This window comes from Aquarana catesbeiana, linkage group LG01 (assembly GCF_042186555.1).
Source record: "Aquarana catesbeiana isolate 2022-GZ linkage group LG01, ASM4218655v1, whole genome shotgun sequence".
In the NCBI taxonomy this organism is placed as follows: Eukaryota; Metazoa; Chordata; class Amphibia; order Anura; family Ranidae; genus Aquarana; species Aquarana catesbeiana.
This window is the reverse complement of record NC_133324.1, coordinates 270,942,559-270,966,713: the sequence shown is the minus strand read 5'-3', so window position 1 is coordinate 270,966,713 and position 24,155 is coordinate 270,942,559. Positions and strand designations below refer to the sequence as shown.

Genomic DNA, 24,155 nt, shown 5'->3' with positions numbered 1-24,155 from the left:
GGGGACAACCAAAAATTTGGGATTTCTTTACTTTCACTTTCAATGATAATGGTAAACATGACAAATAGAGGGGGTGAATCTCCCTGAGGGCACAGACAGCAACAAAAATTGTCATGTGTTTTAATCCCTCTCCCCTCTATCCAAAACTAAAAAAATAGGATTTTTATAACAGCTTACCTGTAAAATCCTTTTCTTCAAGTACATCACGGGACACAGAGCCACAGTATTTACGGAATGGGTTATATAGACACCACTAGGTGATGGACACTGGGCACACCCTAGACAGGAAATTTAGCTCCCTATATAACTCCTCCCCTTACTGGGAGAACCTCAGTTTTGTAGCAAAGCAATATATGTGTATTAGAAGAGGGGAGGGACCTCTGTGTCCCGTGTTGTACTCAAAGAAAAGGATTTTACAGGTAAGCTGTTGTAAAAATCTTTTTTTCTTTTACATACATCACGGGACACAGAGCCACAGTATTTACTGAATGGGATGTCCCAGAGAAATGCTACCTGAGGGGAGGGAGACACAAACAAAAGTAGGGTGCAATCAGACCTGAGGACCTTATACCGCTGCCTGCAGCACACTGCGCCCAAAGGCGATATCCTCATTCCTTCTCACATCCACCTGATAGAATCTGGTGAATTTATGGACTGAAGACCAAGTTGCGGCCTTGCAGATTTGAGCCATGAAGGCCTGGTGATGCACAGCCCATGAAGCACTAACAGCCCTGGTGGAGTGAGCTTTGATTTGAAAAGTTAGAACTTTCCTCTTCAAACCATATCAACCTTAATACCTCATAATAATACTCAAGGGACCATGAGCAAGGCTTCTGCAGGTGGGTGAAACACCTTCAAAGGCTATGCTGCTGCTATGTCCCATAGTCTGCGGGAGAAGTGTGTGGATGGCTGCTATAATTTCTCATGAAAACCATGGTGTCCCAGAAAGAGGATGAGGTGCTTGTGAGGAACTGGGTCACAGCAAATGCAACTGATAGAAAAAAACAATATTGCAACCCAACCTCTACAGTACTGTCTAACTCCAGAGAAGGAGGAGGTGGCAGGAAATTTAAAATGGCAGTTTGGGCAGAAACAGTGCCCTGACCCCCGAAAGAAACCATACTAACTCCCCCATTGTACGATAAAAAGAGATTGTTTCCCATTTAACACAGTAAATCTTGCACAAAAAACTACAACAAGGTACTATGCCTTGAAAGTATTCATACCCCTTGAAATTTTCCACATTTTGTCATGTTACAACCAAAAACATAAATATATTTTGGGGGATTTTATGTGATAGACCAACACAAAGTGGCACATAATTGTGAGGTGGAAGGAAAAATGATAAATGGTTTTCCAAATTTTTGACAAATAAATATGTGAAAAGTGTGGCGTGCATTGTATTCAGTCCCCTTTACTCTGATAACCCTAATTAAAATCTAGTGGAACCAATTGTCTTTAGAAGTCAGCTAATTAGTAAATAGAGTCTACCTGCGTGTAATTTAATCTCAGTATAAATACAGTTGTTCTGTGAAGCCCTCAGGAGTTTGTTAGAGAACCTTAGTGAACAAACAGCATCACGAAGGCCAAGGAACACACCAGACAGGTGTTATAAAGTTGTGGAGAAGTTTAAAGTAGGGTTAGATTAAAAAAAAAATCCCAAGCTTTAAACATCTCATGGAGCACTGTTCAATCCATCATCTGAAAACGGAAAGAGTATGGCACAACTGCAAACCTATCAAACCATGGCCGTCCACCTAAACTGACAGAATGGGCAAGGAGAGCATTAATCAGAGAATCAGCCAAGAGGCCCATGGTAACTCTGGAGGAGCTGCAGAGATCCACAGCTCAAATGGGAAAATCTGTCCACAGGACAAAGATTTGTCATGTACTCCACAAATCTGACCTTTATGGAAGAGTGGCAAGAAGAAAGCAGTTGAAAGAAAGCCATAAGAAGTCCTGTTTGCAGTTTGCGAGAAGCCATGTGGGGGACACAGCAAACATATGGAAGAAGGTGCTCTGTGCAGATGAGACCAAAATTGAACTTTTTGGCCTGTAAACAAAACGCTAACTGTGGTGGAAAACTAACACTGCACATCACCCTGAACACATTATCCCCATCATGAAACATGGTGGTGGCAGCATTATGTTGTGGGGATGCTTTTCTTCAGCAGGGACAGGGAAGCTGGTCAGAATTGATGAGAAGATGGATGGAGTCAAATACAGGTCAATCTTAGAAGAAAACCTGTTAGAGTCTGCAAAAGACTTGAGACTGGGGCGGAGGTTCAGATTTCTGCAGGACAACAGCCCTAAACATACAGCCAGAGCTACAATGAAATGGTATAGATCAAAGCATATCCATATATTAAAATGGCCCAGTCAAAGTCCAGACCTAAATCCAATTGAGAATCTGTGGCAAGACTTGAAAATTGCTGTTCACGGACGCTCTCCATCCAATCTGACAGAGATTGAGCTATTTTGCAAGGAAGAATGGGCAAAAATGTCACCCTTTAGCTGTGAAGGAAGGAAAATCCTATGAATAAGCATCTGTTGTGATGTGATACACATTAGATGTTCTCCCCTGTTTTCTATGCATAAGATATGACTGTTTTTGGATTTTAATCTTTCAATAAAGATGCCTTCAGCAGTGTGCGGCCATCCAGGATTTTTCCTTCCTTCCTAATTTGAGCAGAGCCAGCACCTGCAAGATCGTATAGGGCGGGTGTCTACAACAGGTCTGGAGCTTTTGAGCTGCAATTTTTCTTCTTTCATCATTTGCACCCTCTAGTTGTGCAAAGCTGGTTAGAGATATACCCAAAAGACTGGCAGCTGTAATCGCCGCAAAAGGTGGTTCTACAAAGTATTGACTCAGAGGAGCTGAATACAAATGCACGCCACACTTTTCACATGTATATGTGTAAAAAAATGAAAACCATCTATCATTTTCCTTTCACTTCATAACTATGTGCCACTTTGTGCTGGTCTATCACATAAAATGCATTTATGTTTTTTGGGTGTAACATGACAAAATGTGGAAAATTTCAAGGGGTATGAATACTTTTTCAAGGCACTGTATATTAGTAAGTTCAGAATGAAATAAGAGATCTTAATCACCCTTACAAAGAGACCAGTTGTTTACAGCCTCAAGTCCCAGGTGAAATAAAAGAGAAGGGAACAGCATATCATGAGTCTTCAGAGAAAGGGAAAGGAGAAAACTGCTATACCGCTGGTCCTGAAAACTCAGCAAGGATTATCCAAAGAAACAGGCATGACCTGAAAGCAGAGTCTTGTGCTAACTGAACACAGACAGGTTGTCACAACTGCAGGACTGCTGCAGTACCCAGTACACTTAAACTAGGAAATCTTGTGCTCCTTTATTAACTGTAAAGACTTTCAGGATTTCCAATATCTGGCCTGAATCTATTAGTAACTGTTGATGGTGAAAAAATCTTTCAAATCAGTTAACAAAATATAGCTAAACTTCCATTTTCCTAAGGACACTAAGGAAAATCTGAACTGGTGTGGCATGGGAAGGGTTATACCCTTAAAGGATGACTAAAGATATTTTTTTTTTTTTTTTTTTTAAATAACAAACATGTTATACTATGTTGAGTGCTTGGGGGCGCGCTCCCGTGATACAGCCGGCGGCCATAGCCGTTCACTGTATCACTCGGCCCCGCCCCCGGTGCGCCGCGTCATTGGATGTGATTGACAGCAGCGCGAGCCAATGGCTGCGCTGCTTTCAATCCATCCACTGTAACCAATCAACGGCCATGCTGAGTGGCGAAGAGGATGTCGGGGGCGAGTGCGGGACTTTCGAGGGGTCAGGTAAATAAAACAGGGGGGCTGGGGGGGGGGGGGGCGCGGTATTGCCGGATGTTTTTTCACCTTAATGCATATAAATACATTAAGGTAAAAAAACTTTTACCTTTACAACCCCTTTAAGAGGGCATGCTTTCAGTTCTCTATGCATCTAGTTTTCTTTTCTAATATAGGCAGCAGTATAACTCTGAATTTATTTCTATCAAGCTGGATTCCTCAATGGACGATAGAGAAAATAGACATTTGATATGTAACAACGTATTGCTCTAGGACAGCTTCCAGTTTCAGTAAAATGGTAGCTTTCTTCTTAGCAGTTACTATATAAGATGTCAGCTGTGTGTTGAAAATATAATTTCCCACTATGGCACCTTTATTTACACATATTATTTATTTAACATCTTAAGGCCTCCTTCAAACCTGTGCATTCAAGTTGCAGTGTTATGTAGAAGAGGAGAAGGGGAGGTGTCTTTAGTCCTGTCCTTGGGGTAGAATCACCAGGTGAAAATAAAGAAAGAAATTCTGAAAAAGAACACTAATGCAGCTGCATACACCTACCGACTAGTATGTATCAATACATGAACATTTTTGGAGAAACTTTAACCCCTTCCTGCCCAGTTTTGGCAGCCCCTCTTTAACTTATGCCGCATACACACAATCAGAATTTCCGAATTCCGCTCAAGCTTGCCTTGCATACACACGGTCACGCAAAAGTTCTGTGAACTGTCAACCGTCAAGAACGCGGTGACGTACAACACTACGACGAGCCGAGAAAATGAAGTTCAATGCTTCTGAGCCTGCGTCAAATTGTTTCCGAGCATGAGCAGGAATTTTGTGCATCGGAATTGCTACAGACGTTCAGAATTTTCGATAGGAACTTTTTCCGTCAGAAAAATAGAGAACCTGCTCTCAATCTTATGCTGGCAGAAATTCCGCCAGCAAAAGTCTGATGGAGCATACACATGGTCGGAATTTCCGACCAAAAGCTCACATCAGACTTTTGCTGGCAGAGTTTCCGATCGTATGTACAGGGCATTAGTCTTTAAGCCAAAGGGGCTGGATGGTCTTCCCAATTAAATGATCAGCATTAGTCACATGATCAAGAGCCTGTATGATTGGCTCCCAATCATAACATAAAACCGGGAGCTGTCTGTAAAATTTTTTATCTAATTCAATGCTCAAATTTGGCGCTTGCAAACTTTACTTTATTTTTTTTTTTTATGCATCACATTAATTTAGTAAGCTTCCAGGATGTCAACAGCCAGCATCCTGGCTCTAACAGTATTCTAGCCAACAGAAAAATGGTACCTGAACTTTTAAGTATCACACATCGGCAAAAAAAAAAAAAACAGTAACTGTTTTAAAACTCTACAAGCTTAAAGTGGTTCTAAAGCCTAAATATGTTTTACCTTAAATGCATTCCCTGCATTAAAGTGAAAAATATTTAGGTGTTTGTATCGCCCCCTCACCCCCCCTTAAACATACCCCCTTAGTCCAGTAAGGAGGGAGAGAGCAGTGCCGGACTGGGCTCAGGCAAGTATGGGGAGGCTGGGGGAGCTACATCTTAAGGGTCATTTGACACGGGCGTTCAGTTTTTTGGTTCAGTTTAGTCATTACGGATACGGATGTCAATTTTTTACATCCGTTTTCAGGTCCGTTGACATCTGTTTTTCATCAGTTTTTCCAAAAAAAAAAAAATAAGTGACTGAACTAAAAAAAAAACTGAACGCTCAAGTTTTTAGGTGAAAAACTGATGTCAGCAGGTTGGGTGTAAGCAGTTGTCGTCCGCTAAAATCCGTTTTTCATCCGTTCCATTTTTTTTAATTTAATATAAAAGAAGAATTTAGAAATAGGGTTTTCTACCGCCTCAAAAAACGTAACGGAGGCGGACGTCAGCGGATGATCATACACTAACGTCCGCTAGCCCATAGACACACATGTATGTCAGTTTTTCATCCAGCAATGGATTGAGGAAAAACAGACATACGGAACCCCTGTGTGAAAGGACCAAAATGTTTTTTTATCTTAATGTAGAGGATGCATTCATTGAGGTAAAAAAACTTTAGCATTTACAACCGCATAAATCCCAAATACTTCAATTAAACAAATAACTGTGTAGACCATGTTGTAATCTATGCCAACCAATTAGACGTGACCCTGCTACTCTGAATAAACAAAATAGCTAAAATTGAAAAACAGTATGTATTAGAATTTGTATCAGTTTAGCTTCACTTGGTCTGCAACAGAGCCAAAAAGTGTATACTGAAGGGTATCTGCATACCCTTCCCCCAAATGGCATTGTAAATGGCAGCAGGCTTGGTTTCTGATATTTAGCTAGAAAGATACTTTAATCCAACCTGTAAACGGATTTCCATTTCATCTCTGTCATTCTGAGCAGCCTGAAGATGTAATTCAAGTTCTTCCATCTGTTGTTGCACTTTTAACATTTCCTTCATAACCCGGGCTTGCTCCACCTCTGCTGCTGTTTTCTCTCCATGGACCTTCAGCAGCTCCTTTCTTAGTTCTTTCACCTCAGAGTCAAGCTTCTTTTTGGTGGCTTTTAGCTCACTAATCAGTTGGTCCTTCGAACTAGCATCTCGGCGATATGCTTCAACCATCACCTAAAATTGTAGACACCAGCATGAATGCAAAAAAATAAATGAAATAAAGAGTGCTCCATTTTTGGGCATGTTCATGAAACGTGGGGTTTTGGACGCTTAGAATAATATCAAAAGAACTAATTTTATATAAAAAATATTTTTATATATATATATATATATATATATATATATATATATATATATATATATATATATATATATATATATATATATATATATATATATATATATATATATATAATCCTTTCCAGACTATTTTCTCTGTTTGATCATTTCTTGTCATGCAATAGTGTACCCATGTGAACTTTAATTTTTAATGGACGACTGGACTTTTTATTTTTTTCCCCCTATATAAAAAGGAGAAAGACCAAAAACGCTGAGGAAATATTAGTTTTCCTTTCTTTCTGTTTTAAATCATATCAAACAAAAATGGCAGTTCTCTACATAGGATTAGAGGTTTATTACTCTTTGTGTTATACCATCAATTTAACCTTGTGAGCAAAGAGGACTCTTATAGACTCCTGATATAACAAACTCTTGTATGTCTGTTTTCCACAAACCAGCATTACCTGTGTATCGATAGCATGGGTGTAAAACTTGGGAATCTATACTGGATGGTTTATTTGACTTTGTATACTTGTTATTGGCTACAGACTAGCTCATTTGTATAATAAACCCTAAAGCAATTTGTTTATGGCTTGTACCGTTTATATTCTTTTTGAATATTATTTATAAAACAGATTAAACAAAAAATGCCAGAGCATTACAAATACCCCCAAAATGACCCCTTTTTTATGAAGTAGACACCCCAAGGTAATCTAATTTTTGCTAGAATTTTTTTGAAATGAAGAAACAAGCTGGTATTGAGGTAGTTAAACATTCACTCCACCCAGGACCAATATTTCAAGCTATAGGAGATGCCAGACAAACATGGAGCTTGGTAATGGTGCAAAAGATCAGTCTTTTTTAACCGGGGTGCCTTCTGGATTCTTCAGGTGTACCTTGGCAAAATGCCTGAAAATTGCCTTAAAATTGTATACAAGCCAGTGGGTGAATCAAGCCCGCCTTTTCTTGCACAAAGTCACAGGTTTTCATTGTACAAGATTACAACCTTGAGCACTATGTGGGACGGCTGCCAGCATCCTAATAAACCCTGATGTCACCCCCTTGATGACGAGGTTTTCAGGCACCTGCACAGCATTATTGTTTGACACCCGCCTCTGTCAGCACTGGGGTCATGTTAGCTGTGAGGGGAAGAGAAAATGAGAGAGAAGAAATGCTGGAATACTAGTCAGAACCAGTGCGCAAAAGTGTATTTGCTTTGTAAGAATAAATCACCTCTACTGTTGGGTGTCCTACATGTGTGGAGCCTGCACCATGTAAAATTATTAGTTTTGTTTTTTACATTTTAGAATGGGGTGCCTTGAGATTATGCATAGTTTTAAAAAGGTGCCTTGACTGGAAAAAGGATTTATGTGCAGGATAAGGGAAGTGAGGGGGTTAATATACAAGTCACATACAGCGACAAGATGCAGACGGAGTTGTATAGGTAAAGGGGGCAGGGGCTAATGGATTAAACAATCCCACAATCAATTAAACAATTAAAGTGTTATTAAACCCACAACAGTAAAATCTGTCTGTATATGCAGACTAGCATGCTTGTTATACTAACTGTGGAACTTAAGGGGGGAAACCTCTGCATTGGGTAAAAAGGCTCTTTGATCCTCTGCACAGATCCTCCCCTCCTGCAGGGTCTCTCTTGGCAAGGCCAGATAAGCTGCACATGCTCAGTTTGGTCTCTATTGCTGGCGAGAACAGTTCCTGAGCTTTTCAGGTCACATGGTATTGACATCAAACATTTGGGTATGTATACAGATCCTAAATGACAGCCTAGTCCCTCCCTCCCTCCTCTTCCATGCCCAGTAACTAAAAAAGAACACAGTGGGTGGGATATGTCATCTTGATTCATAGATGATGCGCCTCCCATAACAGCATGAGAACACAGGCTGTAGTGGAAATCCCCTCCTACCTGAACCCTTAGAACTCGGGCAAACCCTGCAGTTTATCACGTGACCGTGGTATACGGATCAACAAAAAAGTTATATAGTGGCAGTATTTTCATATTACTGGGTTTAGTAACACTTCAAAGCGTTTGTTAAACAGCCCCCCCCCCCCCCCCCAAAAAAAAACAAACAAAAAAAAAAACAGATCCTGTTCCCTTAAAGCATGTTATACTGCACAGTGCTTGTGCTGTGTCATTTAGCCCCCTGTAACACCTATCTGATCCTGCCTGGCTATACCCTCCCCCCTGTAAGCTGACTCCGATATATCAGGAGCTGAGGACACTGTGGTCAGCGTACGTGCCTCCCTTAGCTGCAGCCTGCTATCTGTCCCCTGCGTCCTCTACTCCATCACCTCTGTCTGCTCATGTCAGTGCCCCCCCCCCCTTTCATATTTATTAAATGCGCAATCCCCTCTGTATTATAACGATAAGTTCCCCTGTGTCTGTGTTATATAATTAAAGCGGAGTTCCACACAAAAATGGAACTTCCGCTTTTCGGAACCCTCCACCCCCTCCGGTGTCACATTTGGCACCTTTCAGGGGGGAGGGAGGTGCAGATACCTGTCTAAGACAGGTATTTGCACCCACTTCCGGCATAGACTCCCATGGGAGTCTACGCCTCTTCCCGTCCCCACCGCGCTGTCTCCTGGGAAACACACAGCTCCCAGGAGAGAGCGGGGACCACTTGGGACGCGCAGCGCGACTCGCGCATGCGCAGTAGGGAACCGGGAAGTGAAGCCGCAACGCTTCACTTCCTGATTCCCTCACCTAGGATGGCGGCGGCAGCTGCCGAGAACCGAGCGGGTTCTCGGCGTCGCCTGCCGACATCGCTGGACCCTGGGATAGGTAAGTGGCCATGTATTAAAAGTCAGCAGCTGCAGTATTTGTAGCTGCTGGCTTTTAATATTTTTTTTTTTTTGGTGGTGTGGGTGGACCCCCGCTTTAATATGCTTATCTTTACTGATACCACAGTGTCTTCCTGCGATCATGCGACTCCTCGGCTCTGTCTCTTGTCTCCTCCCCTCCCCGGCTGATGTCAGGGGCAGTGCTCGGCCCCGCCCACTGGAACTGTGAGCAGGGCAGAGGAGAGAGGAGGCACCTGAGCGCAGGAAGACACTGTGTTATCAGTACAGATAAGCATATTTATTATCTAAAACACAGACACAGGGGAACTTATTGTTCTAATACAGAGGGGATGGGAGCATTTTATAGAAGTGGCTTTATAACCACTTTAAGTAACCCTCTCCTTGTGTCTACTGCTGCCTGGGATCTGCTGTTTACAAATGATCCCTTATTCATTAAATTCCCCCTGCCACTTCCTCTGTTGTGAGAGGAAGTGGTGGCCTCTCAAATGTAAACACTAGCAGCACTTGACAGCTCAGATCATAACCATGAGTGCATGGGCTGCCCCAAAGCGTTATGTGCAGCATAATAAACAGCGCTACTGAAATACCGATCCACATCCCCAGCGTTTTGTTTCTTTCTTTTTTTACAATATGGCAGTATGAAAGTAGTTAAAGATAAGTTTTCAGTCACAACTACAAAATATAAAGAGTTACATATCCCATTAAATTGTGTTCTTTAAATAAAGAAAGGTGAACTCAGGTATCTACATATAAATTGAAAACCTTTGCTCATAACATTCTGACAAACGGAGATAATGCTGTAAACTGATTAGGTGTACCTGCTGTACCAGCACAGAGCTGTTCTGTTCTTAATAAAAAAAATACTATGACAAGTCTGGATACTGCGTACACCAACTTCAATATATTAAGTACTCGGGCCTTATCATTAAATCCCCTTGAGTATCAAATAATTTTCAGTTTCTTCTTTAACAATATCTGTTACGCATAATATACATTTTAGCATTTGTTGTCTACCCTAATGTAAATTTGGCATGGCTTCAGTTACTATCAAAATTGGATAGATAGATATATATATATATCTATATATATATATATATATATATATATATATATATAGATATATATATATATATCTATATATATATATATATATCATTTTTTTTTACTTCCTTAGTGTTTATTTGCAATAAATATCTAAAAAGTAGAAAAAAATACATTATGGTGTAATTGTTACCAAAGACAAAGATTACATAATTTTTTATACAAAAATACATATACAACATATGAATCCGGAAATAAATGTGGGAAAATCCTTGCCAGAGCGGACAGGGACATTAAAATGCAAACCTACATCCCTCACATCAACACTCCAACCGACACGAAGGTCATGTTACGAACCAAATCGCTAAAACTTTTAGGGACTATTACGAGACCCTATATAATTTACCGGGCCCACCCAGAACGCAAACCATGATAGAGGAGTACCTATCCTCCACCCTGATCTCTACACTGACACCAGACTGTATAGCCGAACTGGATGCCCCGATCACACCAGGGGAAACTGGAACTAGCACTTAGTTCAACTAAGCCAGGTAAGGCCCCTTGGCCAGACGGTCTCGCCCTTCAATACTACAAAACTTTACTCCCAACCCTTAGCCCCCATATGGTGACTCTCTACAATGACCTAGGGAAAACGGCAGCCTTCTCCAGTGATACACTACGGGCACACATCACGGTAATCCCTAAGGAGGGTTAAGATCTGACAGCATGCAGTAGCTACCCATCTCCCTTCTGAACACCGATCTTAAGCTGTTCACAAGATTTTAGCGACCTGACTAGCCCGTCATCTGCAAACCCTGATCCACCTAGACCAAGTGGGCTTTATCCCCACTAGGGAAGCTAGGGACAGTACAATTAAAGTACTGAATCTGATAGACGTAGCAAACCAAACCCATACACCCTCCATCTTTATAAATACTGACGCGGAAAAGGCTTTCAACCGGGTCAACTGGAACTATATGTTCACAGTCCTTAAACACATAGGACTAGGGAAGACTATGACTACATGGATTTCACAAATGTATTCATGCCCTACCTGCACAGGTCAAAACTAATGGAATACTTTCAGATCCCCTATCAATTACAAATAGGACTAGAGAAGGCTGCTCGCTGTCACCACTCCTTTTCACCCTATCATTAGGGCAGTTTCTATGTAAAGTTAGAACTAACCCAGACATTGATGGCCTTACGTTTGGAGACACCCAATACAAAGTCTCCGCATATGCGGATGATCTACTTTTCTCCCAAACGAACCCATCAATCTCTCTCCTGAACCTCCTCAGAGAGTTTGATACTTATGGAACCATATCTAACCTGAAAATTAATTATAATAAATCAGAAGCCATGGGAGAAGGGATATCGCCAACCACTATGTCGCTCTAATTTTAATTTTCAGTGGACATCTACCACCCTGAAATACCTGGGCACCTCCGTCCTAGCTGAAATAACCCCATACCTTTAACCTGAACTCCCCACCCCTACTGATTAAAACCCGGATGTAACGAGCCCCTTGCTCGCTCGGTTCCACTCTCCCGACACTCTTCTGCAGCTATTGAATCAGATTGCAACGTCTGATGGTTCGGTCATCCAATGCTCCGGGATTAGAACTTCAGCTATGTGCCGTTCTAACCCAGTTGTGATAGCTCAGAACAAACACCAGGCAGGCTGTATGTAAGTTCAAACAGGAATCTATCTTTGACAGGAATACAGTCTTATTTATACAATAAAAGAGGAGGTGCAGACCTCCTGCTTATATTACTCTAATACAGCTGTAACCTAATTAACCTAATTAACCTAATTAACATGAGCTAATTAACTAATCCCTTTAGACAGCCTAGATGACTCAGACATGACCTTTAGGCCAGACTGGCCGTCTTGTAGTTCTGAAAATCCAATCAACATTATCACAATCAACATAGACTCTTCTTCACACAATAGCAGAGTTAATTAACACAAACAACAATGGGGATCTAATGACTCTTAGATCCCATACTAGAGACTTATTTACAATACACATTTTAGCAGACAACAGACAGACTGGTGCTGGAATTTACATCAGCATCTCCTAACAGTATATGTCCCAGCTTTATGAATCAGCCACTATTCCAATATGGCAAATCCAGGGTCCCCAGAGTCTGTGTGTCCTGGGGGACCAGGACCCGAATCCACAGTAATACCACCTCAAGGGTCCCCAGGCATACAGCTCACAAAGAGCACCGTTCCCCCAAATGCAAGGGCCCACGATCGATCGGCAAGAGGCTAGCATACAGTCCCCTCCAAAAGTCTCTCTCCCAGCTAGGTCTGCCACACCGGAGCTTACTAGAATCATGACACAAGGGCCTCCACTCCTGGTTTGGCAGATGTAACCTTATTAAGATGAGCACTCTACCCAAGTTCCTCTACCTGCTACAGGCACTCCCAATCTTAATCTCAACGCAGTTTTTTTTAGACAAGTACATACCCAGTTCAATAAATTCATATGGGTAAATGGGAAACCTCCTTTACTATCCCTCCCTAAGCTTAAACGGGGGTCTAGCGGTTCCAGATGTGCGGAAATACTACCAAGCCACACATTTAGGTAGAATTATAGACTGGTGCCATCATAAGGATTCAAAGCTCTGGACGCAGCTAGAACAAGCCCAAATGCCATCGACACTACCGGGAGCTATTTGGTGTTATGATCACCTACCAGCACGTCTGAAGAAACACCCACTAATAGGGACAGCGCTTTGCATAGGATCGCAAACTTACCTTACACAATCGCTATTCACACCTAACTCTCCGCTATATCCCATTATAGGGAACCCACAATTTTCCCCCGGGTTAAACCCTCAGGTTAGAAATGCACTACACATAGCTCACCACGCGATATTAACAGGAAAAGTATAACAAGACATGGGCACTCTGGAATCACTTCATTCTCTCTTCAGAGGGTATCGCCCTTAAAACCTCTTGACAAGGCCGATACCTCTACAAGCCTATGTTCCAAGACCGTCCTGAATCAACCAGGGCCCTACCATACACCCACCCTATCAGCCCCAACCCTATACCCCCCCTTTCCCAACATGCCATCCTCCCCCCCCCCGGCTTGTCCTGTCCTTTTTCCCGTCCCTCCTCACTTCCTACTGCAGGCTCCCACCCAGGTGATGTGGGGGATGTTTTGGGGAGCGGGGGAGGAGGTGGGAGGAGAGGAGTAGATGAGAGTGAGGAGAGAGGGCGATGGGAGAGGAGATAGAGGGTGGCCTAGGCTTCCTCTCTCCCATCGACTCTCTCCAACTGATACTCACTGATAGAGAAGGCTTCGGCCATTTAATACCGACGCAGTTTCTTATTTGTTACACAACCAAATGTACATATGAAACCTTGTCTTTTCTCTTTCTCCTTATGTTGATGGTGATTATGACTTCCCTTTTTATGCCTGTATTGCATTTTTTTAGCCCACGTTGGGCGTTAATAAAAAACTATATTTGAAAAAAAAAAAAAAATTATATAACATTAGTGTGACTTTCACAAAATGTAGCCCCCCCCCCCCTTCCCAGTAAGTGATGTACCAGCAGATCACTTCTAATGCCTCAAGCACACTAGTTTTTAAAAAAATGCAGCTTTTCTCCTGCCAGGAGCTCTGGCGTTCAGAGGAGACAAGCAAATGTCCACTGTGCATGACACCTAAAAGTAATCTATTGCTAGCTGCAGTCAGCCAGCGATAGATCACTATAGCAGTTATATATTACTGCAAGGAAACATTGGACAGTGCTAGAACAGCTCAGCTCTGCACTGACCTCCATACACAGAGGAATGACTTCACTTGTGACGTCACATCGCTTTGAATGTAAACAAAGTGGAAGCATTGTATTAACAGCAATATGCTATAGAGATCATTTCAACTTCTGGGCTTAGAGTTGAGTACTGCGGTTCCAGTGCTAAAGCAGATGGGGGCTGCAGAAACCACTAAGACTGGCTGCTGCTTTTAAAACATAACTGGGATGACTCTGGGACGAATAGCCACTATACCTTTGCTTTTTTATTCTGCGCTTAGACTGAAGTGATGAAGTAAAAAAAAGAGGTACTGAGTCTTTGAGCACAATCTAACTATATGCACCCCTAATCAGTATATTCCTTGCGCTCAATTTTCCCTTATTAACATTTCATCAAAATGTAACTTCAGTTTTGTTGAGAAAAATGCATTCCCCTCCATGTGATTTATAAACACTGCAAGGGTTTTACAAAACTATGCTGCAAATTTCTGAATTTGGCCTTGTAGGTAGCAAGGTGACTTCCGCTGAAGTCAAAAGGGACCACGCCACAACTGCGAGTAAAACACTTGGCTTGTGGCTCTGGTGCAGAGTATCAAAACAAAATCCAGCTGGAAGGAAAAGAAAAATGGTCAGTCAGAATATGGCAGGATCAAAGAAGGAAGCTACAGCTCTATCTGTGGTTAATTGCTTTCCAGAAAGGGTGGTAGAGACTGACACCTATCTAAACAGGGCATCTCTCTGTTCTGAAGAAATTGCTGTTTGTTTCACAATGTCTTTTGCAGACTACTGCATGAGATGGTTTGTCTTTATTATAACCACCTGAGCAAATCTCATTGCTGTAATGAGGAAAGATGCATTTTGTCCCTTGATGGTGATCCAGAACAGACTGGGGAAAAGAAAGTATTCGTACCACACACAGTACTTCCAAGGATAGACTTTCCTAGCCTTGGACCATGCAAACGAAGCCTTCCAGGTGTGATGGTACACTTCTTGTCGTTTGAACTGTAGGCAGATGACCAAAGCTGAGAGTCTCTTGCCTCTCAGGACCTGGGCTTGCCAATGACTGGGAAGCAGGATGGTGCCCCCTGGGACAGGAGATCTGGTCAATTCAGAAGGGGCCATGCAGAATCTGACTGGAGTCAGAGTATGACTATAACACCCTCCTGGGCCAATTCTTTGCAATGAGAATAACTGAGACACCCTCTATCTCCATCCTGTGGATGAAATGAGAGAGAAGCTTTGGAGGGGAAAAGCGTAGATCAGGCTCCACTGATCCTACAGTGTCCCTGGACCTGAAGACATACCTGTATAGTTTGCAGTTGAACCTGGATGCCAGAAGGTCCACATCTGGTTTTCCCCACCTGCAGCAGAGAGCTTGAAACACCTCTGGGTGACTGAAGCAGTCTACCTGGCAATTTTCAATGCGAGATGTACATGCCAGCCAGGGCAGTCGTGCTAACCTTCCGAGTCACAGGGAGAAAGGTTTACCACCAACCCAGTGCTGAATGGGACATCCACTATGCCAGGAAGAGTCTGGCCTTGCTGGTCATTTGCCTGGGATGATCCAGAGACTTATTCGGCTTGTCCAAAAGAGCCAGAATTAAGCAGTGATTTGAGGGGCCACATTTTTAACATTTAGAAGAGCGGTGCAAGCATTATGCATTCCAATTTTCCACATTGTATGCAAGTAGTTTATTAGGAATTCAGTACTTATAGGAGTTAGGAATCTTTTTACATAGAAATTTATTGGCAATGAAATTACTATAATTATCATCGTTACCATATATTTTGGGAACACTATAAAAAAAATTAAATAATCTTAAATATTAAAGCCAATTTACTTGTAGATTACTGATCTTGTAAGAAGCTGTAGGAATTGGATGTTAGTTCTACCACTTATGGAACTTGTGGAACTTATGGACCAACAGAACATTTATAAAGTTGTAGATTACATTATGTGAACTACTTTAGTATAATTTTATGGTTAACTCTTTAGGAAAGGTAATTTTTCCCAATATAATAATTATAATTGTAGCAATTATTTTTTTAACAAAAGTTATTGCGAGTTTTTCTTTTAATCAGCAAAACATGGTCTGTATATAGAAATGGTTAATACTATATCCAAAGTGTTGAATACGCTACAGAAAAATGCTTACTTTTTGCTGGACAAATTGTTCCTTCACTTTCTGGGTCTGTTTTTTTAAAGTTGCATTCTCTTGCTGCAATACCTCCACCTACAGAGTATTAGAAAATTCTGTAAACATTTTGTAAATGCATGTAAAGAATAGTGACTTAGCACTTTGTGATCATATCCTAGTTATCATTTTTCACAATTTTCTGTATGTCAAAGTATGAAAAAAATCAGCACCAGCATTTTGAGATTAATCTATGAGCTAAACAAAATATGAAAACGTTTTCCAAATGTAGTCACCTGTCCAGATTTGAATGCAAGGTCCTGGCGCAACTGTTCCAACACTTCTGCCGCAGCTTCAGTCCCTTCTTCCAAACATTTGGCTCCTTGGTCTAAACTTTCTTGTTCCACCTTAGCAGTCTGCAATGCCACTTCTAAAACAATCTTCTGATTTTGTAGATACTGAATTGTGTCATCCTTCGAGGAAACATCATTCTGAAGCTCCACAAGCCTGGCTTCAAGCTCATCATACCGCATCTGGAGGTCATTTAGTGTCTGGTCTTTGGTATGAAGATTTTCTTGTGTTGATGTGAGCTGTTTCAAGATTTCAAGATGTTCTTGCTGCAGAGCTTCAAGCTGCAGGTTTTTCTGATGCAAATTTAGCTTAATCTAACACAAGATATGAAAAGAAAACTAAATTAAACCGTGGGCCTCTCTCTTCACTATAATCTACAATTCCAACCCATAAATGTTAAGGTACTTTCCTAAGAAAAATCACGGGGCTGCCAGTGCTAACCTTTTTTTCTGTAATGCTAGTTGCTTGGCTGTTATGCATACCTACTGTCATCAATATTATCTGAACCACTGACCCAGAAGTGTATATATATCACAAAAGATAGCAGTCCTTACTAGCATTTTTTGATGACTCAAAACAGTGACCAAGAATGCCAGCATGGCAGCTTGGCTACATTGCAGAATAAGTCATGGCAGCCTCCATGTCTCTCACAGGCAAGGTTTTCTTTGAACCAGTCAAAAAAATAGGAATCAAACCTGCTCTATTTCACGTTCTAAAGCAACTGCGGAATCTGCTAGTTTCTGCAACTGCTCTCGTTCATCCTCAAACTCCTCAAGTTTTTTTTGAAGATCTTCTTCCACCATGTTCTTTGCTTCCTGTATCTGCTGAAAAGCAGCCTCCTGATCCAACATGTCAGCCTGAAAAATAAAAACAAAAGAAAGTCACTGCCTACACAAAGTTTAAGTCATAGTAAAGCAAGTCACTTTTTTTAATGAAGGCATATACAATAAAAAAAAGATGTTTCTGCAATGCAGAAGTGTTTATTTAATGAACAGGTGTTCAGAACAACGATGCATGACAGTAAAGGAAACTGATAATTAAAAAAAAAAATCAGAATAAAATGTTTAAATCGGCATGTTTAATTTTACTTATGAAATTTGGTTTGGGTGTATGCAAGAACATCAGTATATTAGTAAAAACACAATACACAAGACCTATTTATGCAGTCTCCACCTTCTGCGACAGTAATAGAGTGAATGATTTGTAAACAAAATGTGTCCCACCTCAATATTCTGGAGTTGTACAGCAATGCGCTCTTTTTCCTTAATTGTCCTGTGCTGTGTCTCTGTCAGTTGATGTGAGAGTGTCACATTTTCTATTTTAAGGTGCTCTAAAACCCCAGCTTGGGTCATTTGTCCAGCCTATGGGGGAATGAAGCAGAGTGATAATTATGTTATAATCAATCATAATAAAAATTTCATGCAATGCTAAATGTGCTAGCACCAGGATAAGCATATACCTGTATGTTTGCCATCTCGCTCTGTAGTCGGACCCGAGCTTCTTGAGCCAATGTGAGCTGTTGTTGGTACCACTCACGTGCCTGTTGCAAAGAGGATATTTCTGCTTTTGAGGCTTTGAGCTTGTTAGTTAGTGTAGTACGATCCAGTTGCACTTGCTGTAGCTGGTACTGTAGTGAAACAGTCTTCTGTCGCATATCATGAACTATGTGAAACAAAAACATATGTGTTATATGCACTTTTTCTATCTATAATACTAAATCCCAATATTCGTAATTCCGGATATTGTAGTCAATAGAATCTTAAATCCCCAATTTTATACTCACATGAAAAATAAATAAAATTCATCAACTTGCATTGGGCTGAAGTTAAGCTTTAAAATTCTAAAGGCCAATTCTTTTAATTGAAATAAAAAATAAGATATACTTACCTGCTCTCTGCAAGGATATTGCAGAACGGTCCCTTACCTCTGTTTTTGGCAGTCCCCTGCTGGCACGGTCAGCTCCATGTTCCAGAGGGTGCGCCCATAGCAAGTTGCATGCTATGGGGGAACTGGTGCAGGCGGGCTCTCGAGTCGGGCTGTGTGCGTCCAAAGGCACACCTAGTGCTGGTAAACCAAGCCATCCCCCCAACTCCCTCCTCACAGGAGTCTGACTGAAAGCAGCAGTGGGAACTATGGCTCCCCCACTGCTTTTTGTGTCTACTGTGAGAGCAGGAAGTGCAGCAGCGATTATGCAGATAGGACAGCACTGGAGAAGTGACAGGAACCAGGTAAGTGTTTAGGGATTGGGTAGGGTGTTTTTTTACCCAAATGCAGGGAATGCTGTTAAGACTTAGGATATGCTTGGGGGAGGTTGGAGGACGACAATGGGTTAAATTGGTTATTTTTTAAGATTTAGTGATGATTGCATTAATGTGATATACCTGTGAGGCTAAACCCTATAGTGTTAGTATAAAAGTATGTGGTTAGAAGTAGATCATTGCACGAAGCCTGATAAAGAGCATGGTATGCTCGTAACTGTACAGTAGGAGCAATATAAATCGTAACTATTTTTATGCCTTGAAGAGCATTTGATACTAAAATATATATTTTTGCGTTGGAGATCGTGTCCCGTCGTTTTTTCTAATTGGATATTGGTGGAAAATTGGGAGTCCACCCTGACACTGATCTCTGCATTAAGCATAAGAGGAACAGAAGTAACCCACCTGGATTTTTGATTTGATAGATTATATATCGAATCAAAACACACACACCTAGATAATCTAGACAAGTAGACAAAGCATGTTAGACGTTGATTGTCAAATCGAAAAAACACCTGTGAACATCAAATTACAGATCAGCCACTAAACAAATGAAAACATCTTCATAGAGAATTCTACAAATAAAAATTAAAAAGAAAAAACACAAATAGACATAAAACATCCACATGCAGTATAAAAATTTGTATGTGATAAAAAATGCATGCACTGGCACATGCAACGAAGAGGGGAATGTCATTTCCCCCCTTACCAATGCATAAGTTTAAGTGCATGCGGCTCAAAGAACCCCCCTCTTTTTCATATTATTGTTTTAATGTTTCTTTATTCTATTTCATTTTTATCCTATTCTATTATCCCATTTCTCCTACCTCTCTTCATTACCCCTCATCCTACTGCTAAAACTAGGCTGTATATGACCAAAAATAAATACATACAGTGGGGCAAAAAAATATTTAGTCAGCCACCAATTGTGCAAGTTCTCCCACTTAAAAAGGTGCGAGAGGCCTGTAATTGTCATCATAGGTATACCTCAACTATGAGAAACAAAATGTGGAAACAAATCCAGACAATCACATTGTCTGATTTTTGAAAGAATTTATTTGCAAATTATGGTGGAAAATAAGCACCTACAAACAAGCAAGATTTCTGGCTCTCACAGACCTGTATCTTCTTCTTTAAGAGGCTCCTCTGCCCTCCACTCATTACCTGTATTAATGGCACCTGTTTGAACTTGTTATCAGTATAAAAGAAACCTGTCCACAACCTCAAACAGCCACACTCCAAACTCCACTATGATGAAGACCAAAGAGCTGTCGAAGGACACCAGAAACAAAATTGTAGACCTGCACCAGGCTGGGAAGACTGAATCTGCAATAGGCAAGCAGCTTGGTGTGAAGAAATCAACTGTGGAAGCAATAATTAGAAAATGGAAGACATACAAGACCACTGATAATCTCACTCGATCTGGGGCTCCACGCAAGATCTCACCCCGTGGGGTCAAAATGATCACAAGGACGGTGAGAAAAAGTCCCAGAACCACACAGGGGGATCTAGTGAATGACCTGCAGAGAACTGGGACCAACATAACAAAGGCTACCATCAGTAACACACTACGCCGCCAGATACTCAGATACTGCAGTGCCAAACGTGTCCCCCTGCTTAAGCCAGTACATGTCCGGACCCGTCTGAGGTTTGCTAGAAAGCATTTGGATGATCCAGAAGAGGATTGGGAGAATGTCAGATGAAACCAAAGTAGAACTTTTTGGTAAAAACACAACTCGTCGTGTTTGGAGGAGAGAGAATGCTGAGTTGCAACCAAAGAACACTATACCTACTGTGAAGCATGGGGGTGGCAACATCATGCTTTGGGGCTGTTTCTCTGTAAAGGGAACAGGACGACTGATCTGTGTACATAAAAGAATGAATGGGGCCATGTATCGTGAGATTTTGAGTGCAAACCTCCTCCCATCAGCAAGGGCACTGAAGATGAAACGTGGCTGGGTCTTTCAGCATGACAATGCAAGACTGGCAAATACTTCTCAATAGTGTTTTTGATTTTATTAAACTCAGAGCTATAGGGATTAGAGAAGACAGGGATGTTGACAAACCCAGATCTGTCATCTGTGGACAAGTGTCTGCCTCTAGCTTTAAACCTGCCAGTGTTATCCCGGAGAAGATTTCTCTCAGCGTTGCTGGCAATATTGAAAGCCCTGTCGAGAACAGACTCAGAATAACCCCTATTCATAAAACGCAATTTCATATTTAGTGCTCCTATCTGAAAATCGGATTCATCACTACACACACGTCTTAACCTTAAGAACTGGCCAACTGGAATGCCTCTAATGGGTGACCAGAGTTAGCTCTCAACAGAGAATTGCCAGCTGACGGTTTCCTATAGAGTTTAGAAGAGATTCCGTCTCCTTCACCTATCAAAACAACATCTAGAAATTCAACCTGTCTTTGGTCCATAATACCTGTAAATTTTAAATTAAGACTATTGTCATTGAGGTATTGGAGCCACTCACTAATGTCCCCCACATCCTTGGTACACACAAAGAGCAAGTCGTCTATATAGCGGCGGAAAGATTTAACCTTAGAACAATGGGGACAACCAGCTCCAAAAATGCGGGACCGCTCCCACCATCCCATGTATAGATTCGCAAAGGAGGGGGGAAATTTGGCGCCCATAGAGGCCCCGCACCTCTGGAGATAGTAGTCCCCATCAAACATGAAAACACTAGGAGTCAATAAATACTCTACACAACACCGAATAAGCTCTTGGTGGTCCAAGGAATAGTTACTGGAATGTTTCAAAAAATAAGCCACTCCATGAAGACCCAGGGAATGAGGGATGGAGGAGTACAAGCTTGCCACATCCCAGGTAATCCAAATAAAATTAGGATTTTCATTACTTCTTTTTTTTTATTTGATAGATTATATCTATATGGATGTGGGTGTGTGCACATAATTTTTGTATACATTCATATAATTAGGAGGTGGTTAGGTTGTTAGAAGGTTTTGGTAGGAGGTTTACATGAGATTTTCCTATTCACTGGGTCAGTTACGTGTCTAATCTCTGTTCCTTGATAAGGAATATTGTTGTTTGTGTAGCGCTGTATGATTCCATCTGGGTTCTGTTCAGTTCATCGCCTCCTTCTCGTTTTCATTTTCTTTTCTTTTTTTTCCCTTGTCCTCCTTTTGTACTCACCGCTTTTTGTTTTGGCAGTGGCTTTTCGTCTTCATTTTTTGTCATATTAGGACTCTTGCAGTCATATACATGAGCTATCATGATTCATGTGACATTGTTAATATGATCAATTATTCACTTGTATTTATGCATTCATGCATGATTTTGGGGATGTTCTATTGTTTTATTTGTACCATGTAATTCTCTCAAGTGGTAACGTTTTTGTTATGGGAATATATTAATATGCTCATATATGTTTTTTCAAGTATTCTTTTTGATGCCTGTATAATTTTTTTCATCATTTTGACATGTTCTATGTCATTTGATTCTTATAGACTGACATCGGGAGGCATATACATGTTCATTTTTGGTCATATGCAGCCTAGTTTTAGCAACAGGACGAGGGGTGACGAAGAAAGGTAGGAGAAAATAGGATAATAGAATAGGGTAAAAATAAAATAAAGTAGAATAAAGAAACACTAAAACAATAATATGAAAAAGAGGTGGGTTCTTTGAGCTGCATGCACTTACATGTATGCATTGGTAAGAGGGAAATGTCATTCCCCTCTTCATTGCATGTGCCAGTGCATGCATTTTTTAAATCACATATAAACTGCATGTGGATGTTTTATGTCTACTGTGTTTTTGTTTTTCGTTTTTGTTCCACATATTTTTATATGTAGAATTCTGTGTGAAGTGTTTTTCATTTGTTTAATGACTGATCTGTAATTTGATGTTCACAGGTGTTTTCTATTTGACAATCAACGTCTCACATGCTTTGTCTACTTGTCTAGATGTGTGTGTACGTACACACCTGTATGTATGTGTGGCACTCTATCTATGATTAAGGACCATATCCAGTGTGAAACACGTTAGCTGTGCAGTTGATCTGTATCCACTTATGCTTTGAACTTTGCTTTTACAAAATAAAAGGTAAATATTGGAGTGCGGCTATCCATTTGCTAAAATCATTTGAGTTCATTTTTTCCTCATTAATGTACACACAGCACTCCATATTGACAGAAAAACACAGAATTGTTGACATTTTTGCAGATTTATTAAAAAAGAAAAACTGAAATATCACATGGTCCTAAGTATTCAGACCCTTTGCTCAGTATTTAGTAGAAGCACCCTTTTGATCGAATACAGCCATGAGTCTTTTTGGGAAAAATACAAGTTTTTCACACCTGGATTTGGGGATCCTCTGCCATTCCTCCTTGCAGACCCTCTCCAGTTCTGTCAGGTTGGATGGTAAACTTTGGTGGACAGCCATTTTTAGGTCTCTCCAGAGATGCTCTATTGGGTTTAAGTAAGGGCTCTGGCTGGGCCATTCAAGAACAGTCACAGAGTTGTTGTGAAGCCACTCCTTCATTATTTTAGCTGTGTGCTTAGGGTCATTGTCTTGTTGGAAGGTAAACCTTCGGCCCCAGTCTGAGGTCCTGAGCACTCTGGAGAAGGTTTTCGTTCAGGATATCCCTGTACTTGGCCGCATTCATCTTTCCCTCGATTGCAAGCAGTCGTCCTGTCCCTGCAGCTGAAAAACACCCCCACAGCATGATGCTGCCACCACCATGCTTCACTGTTGGGACGGTATTGGACAGGTGATGAGCAGTTCCTGGTTTTCTCCACACATACCGCTTAGAATTAAGGCCAAAAAGTTCTATCTTGGTCTCATCAGACCAAAGAATCTTACTTCTCACCAACTTGGAGTCCTTCAGGTGTTTTTTTAGCAAACTCCATGCGGGCTTTCATGTGTCTTGCACTGAGGAGGGGCTTCCGTCGGGCCACTCTGCCATAAAGCCCCGACTGGTGGAGGGCTGCAGTGATGGTTGACTGTCTACAACTTTCTCCCATCTCCCGACAGCATCTCTGGAGGTCAGCCACAGTGATCTTTGGGTTCTTCTTTACCTCTCTCACCAAGGCTCTTCTCCCCCGATATCTCAGTTTGGCCGGATGGCCAGCTCTAGGAAGGATTCTGGTCGTCCCAAACGTCTTCCATTTAAGGATTATGGAGGCCACTGTGCTCTTAGGAACCATAAGTGCAGCAGAAATTTTTTTGTAACCTTGGACAGATCTGTGCCTTG

General features: G+C 41.3%; 1 protein-coding gene across 2 annotated transcripts in view; it reads right to left on the bottom strand.

The window, feature by feature from the left end:
* GOLGA3 (golgin A3) overlaps positions 1–24,155 on the bottom strand; it is a 143,158-nt gene that overhangs the window by 53,399 nt on the left and 65,604 nt on the right. For both annotated transcript variants that reach the window (XM_073628458.1, XM_073628465.1), the window contains exons 8-13: positions 18,128–18,330; positions 17,892–18,029; positions 17,364–17,525; positions 16,614–16,982; positions 16,339–16,416; positions 6,177–6,440 (exon numbers count right to left, since the gene is read on the bottom strand). In XM_073628458.1, coding sequence (XP_073484559.1) covers positions 6,177–6,440; positions 16,339–16,416; positions 16,614–16,982; positions 17,364–17,525; positions 17,892–18,029; positions 18,128–18,330 — 1,214 coding nt within the window. The remainder of the gene's footprint in view (positions 1–6,176; positions 6,441–16,338; positions 16,417–16,613; positions 16,983–17,363; positions 17,526–17,891; positions 18,030–18,127; positions 18,331–24,155) is intronic.